General features: G+C 41.9%; 1 protein-coding gene across 1 annotated transcript in view; it reads right to left on the bottom strand.

Annotated features, from left to right (window-relative positions):
* Nucleotides 1-15,735, bottom strand: part of LOC115120311 (reelin-like) — a 427,502-nt gene that overhangs the window by 72,660 nt on the left and 339,107 nt on the right. The window contains exons 39-41 of the mRNA XM_065022290.1: nucleotides 15,396-15,480; nucleotides 14,567-14,749; nucleotides 12,644-12,812 (exon numbers count right to left, since the gene is read on the bottom strand). Coding sequence (XP_064878362.1) covers nucleotides 12,644-12,812; nucleotides 14,567-14,749; nucleotides 15,396-15,480 — 437 coding nt within the window. The remainder of the gene's footprint in view (nucleotides 1-12,643; nucleotides 12,813-14,566; nucleotides 14,750-15,395; nucleotides 15,481-15,735) is intronic.

Here is a 15,735-nt window from a genome sequence, read left to right as displayed (position 1 = left end):
TGTCCTATATCTAGGAGATATAAGAGAGATCAGGGTTTTGAAGTGTCTGTCCTATATCTAGGAGATATAAGAGAGATCAGGGTTTTGAAGTGTCTGTCCTATATCTAGGAGATATAAGAGAGATCAGGGTTTTGAAGTGTCTGTCCTATATCTAGGAGATATAAGAGAGATCAGGGTTTTGAAGTGTCTGTCCTATATCTAGGAGATATAAGAGAGATCAGGGTTTTGAAGTGTCTGTCCTATATCTAGGAGATATAAGAGAGATCAGGGTTTTGAAGTGTCTGTCCTATATCTAGGAGATATAAGAGAGATCAGGGTTTTGAAGTGTCTGTCCTATATCTAGGAGATATAAGAGAGATCAGGGTTTTGAAGTGTCTGTCCTATATCTAGGAGATATAAGAGAGATCAGGGTTTTGAAGTGTCTGTCCTATATCTAGGAGATATAAGAAAGATCAGAGTTTTGAAGTGTCTGTCCTATATCTAGGAGATATAAGAGTTTTTGAAGTGTCTGTCCTATATCTAGGAGATATAAGAAAGATCAGATTTTGAAGTGTCTGTCCTAGGGTTTTTTTGAAGTGTCTGTCCTATATCTAGGAGATATAAGAAAGATCAGGGTTTTGAAGTGTCTGTCCTATATCTAGGAGATATAAGAGAGATCAGGGTTTTGAAGTGTCTGTCCTATATCTAGGAGATATAAGAGAGATCAGGGTTTTGAAGTGTCTGTCCTATATCTAGGAGATATAAGAGAGATCAGGGTTTTGAAGTGTCTGTCCTATATCTAGGAGATATAAGAAAGATCAGGGTTTTGAAGTGTCTGTCCTATATCTAGGAGATATAAGAGAGATCAGGGTTTTGAAGTGTCTGTCCTATATCTAGGAGATATAAGAGAGATCAGGGTTTTGAAGTGTCTGTCCTATATCTAGGAGATATAAGAGAGATCAGATTTTGAAGTGTCTGTCCTATATCTAGGAGATATAAGAGAGATCAGGGTTTTGAAGTGTCTGTCCTATATCTAGGAGATATAAGAGAGATCAGGGTTTTGAAGTGTCTGTCCTATATCTAGGAGATATAAGAGAGATCAGGGTTTTGAAGTGTCTGTCCTATATCTAGGAGATATAAGAGAGATCAGGGTTTTGAAGTGTCTGTCCTATATCTAGGAGATATAAGAGAGATCAGGGTTTTGAAGTGTCTGTCCTATATCTAGGAGATATAAGAGAGATCAGGGTTTTGAAGTGTCTGTCCTATATCTAGGAGATATAAGAGAGATCAGGGTTTTGAAGTGTCTGTCCTATATCTAGGAGATTAAGAAAGATCAGGGTTTTGAAGTGTCTGTCCTATATCTAGGAGATATAAGAGAGATCAGGGTTTTGAAGTGTCTGTCCTATATCTAGGAGATATAAGAGAGATCAGGGTTTTGAAGTGTCTGTCCTATATCTAGGAGATATAAGAGAGATCAGGGTTTTGAAGTGTCTGTCCTATATCTAGGAGATATAAGAGAGATCAGGGTTTTGAAGTGTCTGTCCTATATCTAGGAGATATAAGAGAGATCAGGGTTTTGAAGTGTCTGTCCTATATCTAGGAGATATAAGAGGGTTTTGAAGTGTCTGTCCTATATCTAGGGATTTTTTTGAAGTGTCTGTCCTATATCTAGGAGATATAAGAAAGATCAGGGTTTTGAAGTGTCTGTCCTATATCTAGGAGATATAAGAGAGATCAGGGTTTTGAAGTGTCTGTCCTATATCTAGGAGATATAAGAAAGATCAGGGTTTTGAAGTGTCTGTCCTATATCTAGGAGATATAAGAAAGATCAGGGTTTTGAAGTGTCTGTCCTATATCTAGGAGATATAAGAGAGATCAGGGTTTTGAAGTGTCTGTCCTATATCTAGGAGATATAAGAGAGATCAGGGTTTTGAAGTGTCTGTCCTATATCTAGGAGATATAAGAAAGATCAGGGTTTTGAAGTGTCTGTCCTATATCTAGGAGATATAAGAAAGATCAGGGTTTTGAAGTGTCTGTCCTATATCTAGGAGATATAAGAGAGATCAGGGTTTTGAAGTGTCTGTCCTATATCTAGGAGATATAAGAGAGATCAGGGTTTTGAAGTGTCTGTCCTATATCTAGGAGATATAAGAGAGATCAGGGTTTTGAAGTGTCTGTCCTATATCTAGGAGATATAAGAGAGATCAGGGTTTTGAAGTGTCTGTCCTATATCTAGGAGATATAAGAAAGATCAGGGTTTTGAAGTGTCTGTCCTATATCTAGGAGATATAAGAGAGATCAGGGTTTTGAAGTGTCTGTCCTATATCTAGGAGATATAAGAGAGATCAGGGTTTTGAAGTGTCTGTCCTATATCTAGGAGATATAAGAGATCAGGGTTTTGAAGTGTCTGTCCTATATCTAGGAGATATAAGAGAGATTTTGAAGTGTCTGTCCTATATCTAGGAGATATAAGAGAGATCAGGGTTTTGAAGTGTCTGTCCTATATCTAGGAGATATAAGAAAGATCAGGGTTTTGAAGTGTCTGTCCTATATCTAGGAGATATAAGAGAGATCAGGGTTTTGAAGTGTCTGTCCTATATCTAGGAGATATAAGAAAGATCAGGGTTTTGAAGTGTCTGTCCTATATCTAGGAGATATAAGAGAGATCAGGGTTTTGAAGTGTCTGTCCTATATCTAGGAGATATAAGAGAGATCAGGGTTTTGAAGTGTCTGTCCTATATCTAGGAGATATAAGAGAGATCAGGGTTTTGAAGTGTCTGTCCTATATCTAGGAGATATAAGAGAGATCAGGGTTTTGAAGTGTCTGTCCTATATCTAGGAGATATAAGAAAGATCAGGGTTTTGAAGTGTCTGTCCTATATCTAGGAGATATAAGAGAGATCAGGGTTTTGAAGTGTCTGTCCTATATCTAGGAGATATAAGAGAGATCAGGGTTTTGAAGTGTCTGTCCTATATCTAGGAGATATAAGAGAGATCAGGGTTTTGAAGTGTCTGTCCTATATCTAGGAGATATAAGAGAGGGTTTGAAGTGTCTGTCCTATATCTAGGAGATTTTTTGAAGTGTCTGTCCTATATCTAGGAGATATAAGAAAGATCAGGGTTTTGAAGTGTCTGTCCTATATCTAGGGTTTTTTGAAGTGTCTGTCCTATATCTAGGAGATATAAGAGATCAGGGTTTTGAAGTCTGTCCTATATCTAGGAGATTTTTTTGAAGTGTCTGTCCTATATCTAGGAGATATAAGAGAGATCAGGGTTTTGAAGTGTCTGTCCTATATCTAGGAGATATAAGAGAGATCAGGGTTTTGAAGTGTCTGTCCTATATCTAGGAGATATAAGAGAGATCAGGGTTTTGAAGTGTCTGTCCTATATCTAGGAGATATAAGAGAGATCAGGGTTTTGAAGTGTCTGTCCTATATCTAGGAGATATAAGAGAGATCAGGGTTTTGAAGTGTCTGTCCTATATCTAGGAGATATAAGAGAGATCAGGGTTTTGAAGTGTCTGTCCTATATCTAGGAGATATAAGAGAGATCAGGGTTTTGAAGTGTCTGTCCTATATCTAGGAGAGAGATATAAGAGAGATCAGGGTTTTGAAGTGTCTGTCCTATATCTAGGAGATATAAGAGAGATCAGGGTTTTGAAGTGTCTGTCCTATATCTAGGAGATATAAGAGAGATCAGGGTTTTGAAGTGTCTGTCCTATATCTAGGAGATATAAGAGAGATCTGTCCTATATCTAGGGTTTTTTTGAAGTGTCTGTCCTATATCTAGGAGATATAAGAGAGATCAGGGTTTTGAAGTGTCTGTCCTATATCTAGGAGATATAAGAGAGATCAGGGTTTTGAAGTGTCTGTCCTATATCTAGGAGATATAAGAGAGATCAGGGTTTTGAAGTGTCTGTCCTATATCTAGGAGATATAAGAGAGATCAGGGTTTTGAAGTGTCTGTCCTATATCTAGGAGATATAAGAGAGATCAGGGTTTTGAAGTGTCTGTCCTATATCTAGGAGATATAAGAAAGATCAGGGTTTTGAAGTGTCTGTCCTATATCTAGGAGATATAAGAGAGATCAGGGTTTTGAAGTGTCTGTCCTATATCTAGGAGATATAAGAGAGATCAGGGTTTTGAAGTGTCTGTCCTATATCTAGGAGATATAAGAGAGATCAGGGTTTTGAAGTGTTTTGATCTAGGAGATATAAGAGAGATCTTTTGAAGTGTCTGTCCTATATCTAGGAGATATAAGAGAGATCAGGGTTTTGAAGTGTCTGTCCTATATCTAGGAGATATAAGAGAGATCAGGGTTTTGAAGTGTCTGTCCTATATCTAGGAGATATAAGAGAGATCAGGGTTTTGAAGTGTCTGTCCTATATCTAGGAGATATAAGAAAGATCAGGGTTTTGAAGTGTCTGTCCTATATCTAGGAGATATAAGAAAGATCAGGGTTTTGAAGTGTCTGTCCTATATCTAGGAGATATAAGAGAGATCAGGGTTTTGAAGTGTCTGTCCTATATCTAGGAGATATAAGAGAGATCAGGGTTTTGAAGTGTCTGTCCTATATCTAGGAGATATAAGAGAGATCAGGGTTTTGAAGTGTCTGTCCTATATCTAGGAGATATAAGAGAGATCAGGGTTTTGAAGTGTCTGTCCTATATCTAGGAGATATAAGAGAGATCAGGGTTTTGAAGTGTCTGTCCTATATCTAGGAGATATAAGAGAGATCAGGGTTTTGAAGTGTCTGTCCTATATCTAGGAGATTTGGGTTTTGAAGTGTCTGTCCTATATCTAGGAGATATAAGAGAGATCAGGGTTTTGAAGTGTCTGTCCTATATCTAGGAGATATAAGAGAGATCAGGGTTTTGAAGTGTCTGTCCTATATCTAGGAGATATAAGAGAGATCTGTCCTATATCTAGGGATTTTTTGAAGTGTCTGTCCTATATCTAGGAGATATAAGAGAGATCAGGGTTTTGAAGTGTCTGTCCTATATCTAGGAGATATAAGAGAGATCAGGGTTTTGAAGTGTCTGTCCTATATCTAGGAGATATAAGAAAGATCAGGGTTTTGAAGTGTCTGTCCTATATCTAGGAGATATAAGAGAGATCAGATATAAGAGATCAGGTTTTGAAGTGTCTGTCCTATATCTAGGAGATATAAGAGAGATCAGGAGATTTTGAAGTGTCTGTCCTATATCTAGGAGATATAAGAGAGATCAGGGTTTTGAAGTGTCTGTCCTATATCTAGGAGATATAAGAGAGATCAGGGTTTTGAAGTGTCTGTCCTATATCTAGGAGATATAAGAGAGATCAGGGTTTTGAAGTGTCTGTCCTATATCTAGGAGATATAAGAAAGATCAGGGTTTTGAAGTGTCTGTCCTATATCTAGGAGATATAAGAGATCAGGGTTTTGAAGTGTCTGTCCTATATCTAGGAGATATAAGATCAGGGTTTTGAAGTGTCTGTCCTATATCTAGGAGATATAAGAGAGATCAGGGTTTTGAAGTGTCTGTCCTATATCTAGGAGATATAAGAGAGATCAGGGTTTTGAAGTGTCTGTCCTATATCTAGGAGATATAAGAGAGATCAGGGTTTTGAAGTGTCTGTCCTATATCTAGGAGATATAAGAAGATCAGGGTTTTGAAGTGTCTGTCCTATATCTAGGAGATATAAGAGAGATCAGGGTTTTGAAGTGTCTGTCCTATATCTAGGAGATATAAGAGAGATCAGGGTTTTGAAGTGTCTGTCCTATATCTAGAAGATATAAGAGAGATGTCTGTCCTATATCTAGGAGATATAAGAAAGATCAGGGTTTTGAAGTGTCTGTCCTATATCTAGGAGATATAAGAGAGATCAAGTGTCTGTCCTATATTGGAGATATAAGAGTCAGGGTTTTGAAGTGTCTGTCCTATATCTAGGAGATATAAGAAAGATCAGGGTTTTGAAGTGTCTGTCCTATATCTAGGAGATATAAGAGAGATCAGGGTTTTGAAGTGTCTGTCCTATATCTAGGAGATATAAGAGAGATCAGGGTTTTGAAGTGTCTGTCCTATATCTAGGAGATATAAGAGAGATCAGGGTTTTGAAGTGTCTGTCCTATATCTAGGAGATATAAGAAAGATCAGGGTTTTGAAGTGTCTGTCCTATATCTAGGAGATATAAGAGAGATCAGGGTTTTGAAGTGTCTGTCCTATATCTAGGAGATATAAGAAGATCAGGGTTTTGAAGTGTCTGTCCTATATCTAGGAGATATAAGAAAGATCAGGGTTTTGAAGTGTCTGTCCTATATCTAGGAGATATAAGAGAGATCAGGGTTTTGAAGTGTCTGTCCTATATCTAGGAGATATAAGAGAGATCAGGGTTTTGAAGTGTCTGTCCTATATCTAGGAGATATAAGAGAGGTTTTGAAGTCATATCTAGGATATAAGTTTTGAAGTGTCTGTCCTATATCTAGGAGATATAAGAGAGATCAGGGTTTTGAAGTGTCTGTCCTATATCTAGGAGATATAAGAGAGATCAGGGTTTTGAAGTGTCTGTCCTATATCTAGGAGATATAAGAGAGATCAGGGTTTTGAAGTGTCTGTCCTATATCTAGGAGATATAAGAAAGATTGGGTGTCTGTCCTATATCTAGGAGATATAAGAGAGAGATCAGGGTTTTGAAGTGTCTGTCCTATATCTAGGAGATATAAGAAAGATCAGGGTTTTGAAGTGTCTGTCCTATATCTAGGAGATATAAGAGAGATCAAGTGTCTGTTTTGAGAGTGTCTGTCCTATATCTAGGAGATATAAGAGAGATCAGGGTTTTGAAGTGTCTGTCCTATATCTAGGAGATATAAGAGAGATCAGGGTTTTGAAGTGTCTGTCCTATATCTAGGAGATATAAGAGAGATCAGGGTTTTGAAGTGTCTGTCCTATATCTAGGAGATATAAGAGAGATCAGGGTTTTGAAGTGTCTGTCCTATATCTAGGAGATATAAGAAAGATCAGGGTTTTGAAGTGTCTGTCCTATATCTAGGAGATATAAGAGAGATCAGGGTTTTGAAGTGTCTGTCCTATATCTAGGAGATATAAGAGAGATCAGGGTTTTGAAGTGTCTGTCCTATATCTAGGAGATATAAGAGAGATCAGGGTTTTGAAGTGTCTGTCCTATATCTAGGAGATATAAGAGAGATCAGGGTTTTGAAGTGTCTGTCCTATATCTAGGAGATATAAGAGAGATCAGGGTTTTGAAGTGTCTGTCCTATATCTAGGAGATATAAGAGAGATCAGGGTTTTGAAGTGTCTGTCCTATATCTAGGAGATATAAGATCAGGGTTTTGAAGTGTCTGTCCTATATCTAGGAGATATAAGAGATCAGGGTTTTGAAGTGTCTGTCCTATATCTAGGAGATATAAGAGAGATCAGGGTTTTGAAGTGTCTGTCCTATATCTAGGAGATATAAGAGAGATCAGGGTTTTGAGATATAAGATATAAGAGATCAGGGTTTTGAAGTGTCTGTCCTATATCTAGGAGATATAAGAAAGATCAGGGTTTTGAAGTGTCTGTCCTATATCTAGGAGATATAAGAGAGATCAGGGTTTTGAAGTGTCTGTCCTATATCTAGGAGATATAAGAGAGATCAGGGTTTTGAAGTGTCTGTCCTATATCTAGGAGATATAAGAAGATCAGGGTTTTGAAGTGTCTGTCCTATATCTAGGAGATATAAGTTTTTGAAGTGTCTGTCCTATATCTAGGAGATATAAGAGAGATCAGGGTTTTGAAGTGTCTGTCCTATATCTAGGAGATATAAGAGAGATCAGGGTTTTGAAGTGTCTGTCCTATATCTAGGAGATATAAGAGAGATCAGGGTTTTGAAGTGTCTGTCCTATATCTAGGAGATATAAGAGAGATCAGGGTTTTGAAGTGTCTGTCCTATATCTAGGAGATATAAGAGATCAGGGTTTTGAAGTGTCTGTCCTATATCTAGGAGATATAAGAGAGATCAGGGTTTTGAAGTGTCTGTCCTATATCTAGGAGATATAAGAGAGATCAGGGTTTTGAAGTGTCTGTCCTATATCTAGGAGATATAAGAGAGATCAGGGTTTTGAAGTGTCTGTCCTATATCTAGGAGATATAAGAGAGATCAGGGTTTTGAAGTGTCTGTCCTATATCTAGAGAGATATAAGAGATCTTTTGAAGTGTCTGTCCTATATCTAGGAGATATAAGAGAGATCAGGGTTTTGAAGTGTCTGTCCTATATCTAGGAGATATAAGAGAGATCAGGGTTTTGAAGTGTCTGTCCTATATCTAGGAGATATAAGAAAGATCAGGGTTTTGAAGTGTCTGTCCTATATCTAGGAGATATAAGAGAGATCAGGGTTTTGAAGTGTCTGTCCTATATCTAGGAGATATAAGAGAGATCAGGGTTTTGAAGTGTCTGTCCTATATCTAGGAGATATAAGAGAGATCAGGGTTTTGAAGTGTCTGTCCTATATCTAGGAGATATAAGAGAGATCAGGGTTTTGAAGTGTCTGTCCTATATCTAGGAGATATAAGAGAGATCAGGGTTTTGAAGTGTCTGTCCTATATCTAGGAGATATAAGAGAGATCAGGGTTTTGAAGTGTCTGTCCTATATCTAGGAGATATAAGAGAGATCAGGGTTTTGAAGTGTCTGTCCTATATCTAGGAGATATAAGAAAGATCAGGGTTTTGAAGTGTCTGTCCTATATCTAGGAGATATAAGAAAGATCAGGGTTTTGAAGTGTCTGTCCTATATCTAGGAGATATAAGAAAGATCAGGGTTTTGAAGTGTCTGTCCTATATCTAGGAGATATAAGAAAGATCAGGGTTTTGAAGTGTCTGTCCTATATCTAGGAGATATAAGAAAGATCAGGGTTTTGAAGTGTCTGTCCTATATCTAGGAGATATAAGAAAGATCAGGGTTTTGAAGTGTCTGTCCTATATCTAGGAGATATAAGAAAGATCAGGGTTTTGAAGTGTCTGTCCTATATCTAGGAGATATAAGAAAGATCAGGGTTTTGAAGTGTCTGTCCTATATCTAGGAGATATAAGAAAGATCAGGGTTTTGAAGTGTCTGTCCTATATCTAGGAGATATAAGAGAGATCAGGGTTTTGAAGTGTCTGTCCTATATCTAGGAGATATAAGAGAGATCAGGGTTTTGAAGTGTCTGTCCTATATCTAGGAGATATAAGAAAGATCAGGGTTTTGAAGTGTCTGTCCTATATCTAGGAGATATAAGAAAGATCAGGGTTTTGAAGTGTCTGTCCTATATCTAGGAGATATAAGAAAGATCAGGGTTTTGAAGTGTCTGTCCTATATCTAGGAGATATAAGAAAGATCAGGGTTTTGAAGTGTCTGTCCTATATCTAGGAGATATAAGAAAGATCAGGGTTTTGAAGTGTCTGTCCTATATCTAGGAGATATAAGAGAGATCAGGGTTTTGAAGTGTCTGTCCTATTTCTAGGAGATATAAGAGAGATCAGGGTTTTGAAGTGTCTGTCCTATATCTAGGAGATATAAGAGAGATTAGGGTTTTGAAGTGTTTGTCCTATATCTAGGAGATATAAGAGAGATCAGGGTTTTGAAGTGTCTGTCCTATATCTAGGAGATATAAGAGAGATCAGGGTTTTGAAGTGTCTGTCCTATATCTAGGAGATATAAGAGAGACTCAAGAGATATAAGAGATCAGGGTTTTGAAGTGTCTGTCCTATATCTAGGAGATATATGAGAGATCAGGAAATTGTGTAGTTTTTTGGAATACATATTTATAACCTCTTCTTTATTGTCGGCACAAAACTACCTCTCTGGTTCTATAATACATGTTAAAAAACGGTATTGGTTACCTTCAGACTCATCCCGTGACACTGGTGAGGGTCGTAGAGCAAAACGGAGAACACCGTTGTGTTCGTGAGAATCTCTCCTTTCTATAGAGGGGTTCGGCGTTTGGCTGCTACAAACATTTTTCGTAAGAAGTTTTCAGGACAAACTGACAGACACCGCTGTAGTTTGGCTACCGTCCACCGCAGACGTGGAAGGCCGAACTTAGGAGGACGTGGAAGGCCGAACTTAGGAGGACGTGGAAGGCCGAACTTAGGAGGACGTGGAAGGCAGACATAGGAGGACGTGGAAGGCCGAACTTAGGAGGACGTGGAAGGCCAACATAGGAGGACGTGGAAGGCCGAACTTAGGAGGACGTGGAAGGCCAACATAGGAGGACGTGGAAGGCAGACATAGGAGGACGTGGAAGGCCGAACTTAGGAGGACGTGGAAGGCCAACATAGGAGGACGTGGAAGGCCGAACTTAGGAGGACTTGGAAGGTAGACATAGGAGGATGTGGAAGGCAGACATAGGAGGACTTGGAAGGTAGACATAGGAGGACGTGGAAGGCAGACATAGGAGGACGTGGAAGGTAGACATAGGAGGACGTGGAAGGCCGAACTTAGGAGGACGTGGAAGGCCGAACTTAGGAGGACGTGGAAGGCCGAACTTAGGAGGACGTGGAAGGCCGAACTTAGGAGGACGTGGAAGGCAGACATAGGAGGACGTGGAAGGCCGAACTTAGGAGGACGTGGAAGGCCAACATAGGAGGACTTGGAAGGTAGACATAGGAGGACGTGGAAGGCCGAACTTAGGAGGACGTGGAAGGCCGAACTTAGGAGGAAGTGGAAGGCCGAACTTAGGAGGACGTGGAAGGCCGAACTTAGGAGGACGTGGAAGGCAGACATAGGAGGACGTGGAAGGCCGAACTTAGGAGGACGTGGAAGGCCAACATAGGAGGACTTGGAAGGTAGACATAGGAGGACGTGGAAGGCCGAACTTAGGAGGACGTGGAAGGTAGACATAGGAGGACGTGGAAGGCCGAACTTAGGAGGACGTGGAAGGTAGACATAGGAGGACGTGGAAGGCCGAACTTAGGAGGACGTGGAAGGCCGAACTTAGGAGGACGTGGAAGGCAGACATAGGAGGACGTGGAAGGCAGAACTTAGGAGGACGTGGAAGGCCGACATAGGAGGACGTGGAAGGCAGACATAGGAGGACGTGGAAGGCCGAACTTAGGAGGACGTGGAAGGCAGACATAGGAGGACGTGGAAGGCCGAACTTAGGAGGACGTGGAAGGCCAACATAGGAGGACTTGGAAGGTAGACATAGGAGGACGTGGAAGGCCGAACTTAGGAGGACGTGGAAGGTAGACATAGGAGGACGTGGAAGGCCGAACTTAGGAGGACGTGGAAGGTAGACATAGGAGGACGTGGAAGGCCGAACTTAGGAGGACGTGGAAGGCCGAACTTAGGAGGACGTGGAAGGCAGACATAGGAGGACGTGGAAGGCAGAACTTAGGAGGACGTGGAAGGCCGACATAGGAGGACGTGGAAGGCAGACATAGGAGGACGTGGAAGGCCGAACTTAGGAGGACTTGGAAGGTAGACATAGGAGGATGTGGAAGGCAGACATAGGAGGACGTGGAAGGTAGACATAGGAGGACGTGGAAGGCCGAACTTAGGAGGACGTGGAAGGCCGAACTTAGGAGGACGTGGAAGGCCGAACTTAGGAGGACGTGGAAGGCCGAACTTAGGAGGACGTGGAAGGCAGACATAGGAGGACGTGGAAGGCCGAACTTAGGAGGACGTGGAAGGCCAACATAGGAGGACTTGGAAGGTAGACATAGGAGGACGTGGAAGGCCGAACTTAGGAGGACGTGGAAGGCCGAACTTAGGAGGACGTGGAAGGCCGAACTTAGGAGGACGTGGAAGGCAGACATAGGAGGACGTGGAAGGCCGAACTTAGGAGGACGTGGAAGGCCAACATAGGAGGACTTGGAAGGTAGACATAGGAGGACGTGGAAGGCCGAACTTAGGAGGACGTGGAAGGCCGAACTTAGGAGGACGTGGAAGGTAGACATAGGAGGACGTGGAAGGCCGAACTTAGGAGGACGTGGAAGGCCGAACTTAGGAGGACGTGGAAGGCAGACATAGGAGGACGTGGAAGGCAGACATAGGAGGACGTGGAAGGCCGAACTTAGGAGGACGTGGAAGGTAGACATAGGAGGACGTGGAAGGCCGAACTTAGGAGGACGTGGAAGGCAGACATAGGAGGACGTGGAAGGCCGAACTTAGGAGGACGTGGAAGGCCGAACTTAGGAGGACGTGGAAGGTAGACATAGGAGGACGTGGAAGGCCGAACTTAGGAGGACGTGGAAGGCCGAACTTAGGAGGACGTGGAAGGCAGACATAGGAGGACGTGGAAGGCCGAACTTAGGAGGACGTGGAAGGCCAACATAGGAGGACTTGGAAGGTAGACATAGGAGGACGTGGAAGGCCGAACTTAGGAGGACGTGGAAGGCCGAACTTAGGAGGACGTGGAAGGCCAAACTTAGGAGGACGTGGAAGGCCGAACTTAGGAGGACGTGGAAGGTTCGAGATGCAAAGATGATTTTTAAAGAGACAGTTTTGGATGGGAATTTGTTTTATTTACGTGACTTAAATTGATACACAGGTGCATCAATAGACTCTTAAGGAAACCCTAAACTACGATGTTAGTTTACTTCCTGAATTGACTGATTTGAAGTGGACTATGACCCAACACACAGAGATAAGGTCTGGAGGTACAGTGGAAGGCCTTCCCAGTGTACAAGAGGCAGGTGGAACTACTCACAGGCCACTCTTCTGGTAAGGGCAGTAGAGTCCAGTGTTGCCCCCTGGGTAGAACAGCCAGTTGTAGTTTTGAGGTCCGCCCTCGAAGTTGTCTGAGACTACTGGAGGGTTGTTGAGCGAGCTGCCATCGATGATCAGGTCATCAATCACCCACACCTCCTCTTTCTTACCTACAGGAGACATATATAACCAGTCAGACATACAGTGCGTCCCCACCATATCCCACTGGGCAAAAAACTGGTTGAATCAACGTTGTTTCCATGACATTTTCAACCAAGAAATTCAATGTGATGACGTTGAATCAACGTGAAAAACTGACTGGATTTGCAACAGTCATCAACGTAAGGGGGAATTTGGTATTTGTTTCACACAACTTTTAACCTAAATGACCTCCTTACTGTTATCTTTTGTGTTGCTATTTTTCTATTTACAAATGTTCTTACTTTTTAACTCTGCATTGTTGGTTAAAGGCTTGTAAAAGTGAACATTTCACGCTAACGTCTAAAGGCTTGTAAAAGTGAACATTCCACGCTAACGTCTAAAGGCTTGTAAAAGTGAACATTTCACGCTAACGTCTAAAGGCTTGTAAAAGTGAACATTTCACGCTAACGTCTAAAGGCTTGTAAAAGTGAACATTTCACGCTAACGTCTAAAGGCTTGTAAAAGTGAACATTTCACGCTAACGTCTAAAGGCTTGTAAAAGTGAACATTCCACGCTAACGTCTAAAGGCTTGTAAAAGTGAACATTTCACGCTAACGTCTAAAGGCTTGTAAAAGTGAACATTTCACGCTAACGCCTAAAGGCTTGTAAAAGTGAACATTTCACGCTAACGTCTAAAGGCTTGTAAAAGTGAACATTTCACGCTAACGTCTAAAGGCTTGTAAAAGTGAACATTTCACGCTAACGTCTAAAGGCTTGTAAAAGTGAACATTTCACGCTAACGTCTAAAGGCTTGTAAAAGTGAACATTCCACGCTAACGTCTAAAGGCTTGTAAAAGTGAACATTTCACGCTAACGTCTAAAGGCTTGTAAAAGTGAACATTTCACGCTAACGTCTAAAGGCTTGTAAAAGTGAACATTTCACGCTAACGTCTAAAGGCTTGTAAAAGTGAACATTTCACGCTAACGTCTAAAGGCTTGTAAAAGTGAACATTTCACGCTAACGTCTAAAGGCTTGTAAAAGTGAACATTTCACGCTAACGTCTAAAGGCTTGTAAAAGTGAACATTTCACGCTAACGTCTAAAGGCTTGTAAAAGTGAACATTTCACGCTAACGTCTAAAGGCTTGTAAAAGTGAACATTTCACGCTAACGTCTAAATGCTTGTAAAAGTGAACATTTCACGCTAACGTCTACACCTGTTGTATTCGGCAGCATGTGACAAATAAAATGGTATTTTATTTTTTTTGACAAGAGTGACAACTCAACCGAATAGTAAATCAAAACTAGACGTTGAACTGATGTCGGTACCCCAGTGGGATGTGATGATTTTGACAATGTGTGTTAAAGGGTCTACTGCACTACCAAGTATGTGTGTGTGTGTGTCTCTGTGTATGTACTGTGTGTGTGTCTCTGTGTTTGTATGTGTCCCTCTGTGTGTATCTGTGTGTGTGTGTGTGTGTGTGCACACTTGCATGTGTGCATCTTTGTGTATGTACTGTCTGTGTGTCTCTGTGTTTGTATGTGTCCCTCTGTGTGTATCTGTGTGTGTGTGTGTGTGTGTGTGTGTCTCTGTGTGTGTCTCTTTGTGTGTCTGTGTGTGTCTCTTTGTGTGTGTGTGTGTGTCTGTGTGTCTCTCTGTGTGTCTCTCTGTGTGTGTCTGTGTGTGTCTCTGTGTGTGTCTCTGTGTGTGTCTGTGTGTGTCTCTTTGTGTGTGTGTGTGTGTGTGTGTGTGTGTGTGTGTGTCCCTGTATACTCAACTCACCACTGTTGTAGGGCTGCCAGAGCCTGAAGCGGGTAGCGTTGGTCTGTGCCCTGGCAGGGAGAGGGAGGTGTAGGAACAGCGTATCAGTCGAGGTGGGGAAGTAGAACTCATCTAACAGCAACCAGCTGATTCCTCCGTTCACTGAGTACTGCAGCAGCACCGAGTGGGACCGTTCTGGAACGCCTGGGAAACAGAACATACAGAGTCAACATGCTGTACAACAAATCTATAAAAACACAAAACAAGAGGCCTCCCGGGTGGTGCAGAGGTCTAAGGCTGAGACTCTGGGTTCGAGCCCAGGCTCTCTCTCAGTGGTGTAAGGCTGAGACTCTGGGTTCGAGCCCAGGCTCTGTCGCAGCCGGCTACGACCGGGAGGTCCATGGGGCGATGCACAATTGGCCCAGCGTCGTCCGGGTTAGGAAGGGTTTGGCCGGTAGGGATATCCTTGTCTCATCACGCACTAGCGACTCCTGTGGCGGGCCGGGCGCAGTGCACGCTAACCAGGTCGCCAGGTGCACGGTGTTTCCTCCGACACATTGGTGCGGCTGGCTTCCGGGTTGGATGCGCACTGTGTTAAGAAGCAGTGCGGCTTGGTTGGATTGTGTTTCGGAGGTGTAGCTTTCGACCTTCGTCTCTCCCGAGCCCGTACGGGAGTTGTGGTGATAAGACAAGATAGTAGCTACTAACAATTGGATACCACGAAATTGGGGAGAAAAAGGGGTAAAAAAAATAAAAACACAAAACACACACTACTTCAAACACGCTGTACAGTATGTATGATAACTGCAAGCGGATAGAGACAGAATGTGTGTGAAATCGAGTGACCTACCCTTAGTGATGAACTTGAAGGAGAACTGGATGTAAAGTGTGCTGGTACAGTCCAGGTCCCTAGACACCAACATACGTAGACCTTCCTACAAAATCCAGGAAAACAGAAAGATAAATTAATTTTATAATCAATGAGAAAGTACACTTACTGAGTCTTCTAGGGAAAATGCTGTGTATGTACTGTCAAAGCTCTTCTCTGTTCCGACACCCCATTGGTGAAACCAGCTTCTCCCCCTGATGCTAGGACAACAGAGTCCCTGCCCATCTTCCCCCTGAAGCTAGGACAGCAGAGTCCCTGTCCATCTTCCCCCTGAAGCTAGGACAGCAGAGTCCCTGTCCAT

Source organism: Oncorhynchus nerka, linkage group LG9a (assembly GCF_034236695.1).
Source record: "Oncorhynchus nerka isolate Pitt River linkage group LG9a, Oner_Uvic_2.0, whole genome shotgun sequence".
NCBI classification, from domain to species: domain Eukaryota; kingdom Metazoa; phylum Chordata; class Actinopteri; order Salmoniformes; family Salmonidae; genus Oncorhynchus; species Oncorhynchus nerka.
Note: the sequence above shows the minus strand (reverse complement) of the source record. Positions and strands in the feature narration are given on the sequence as shown.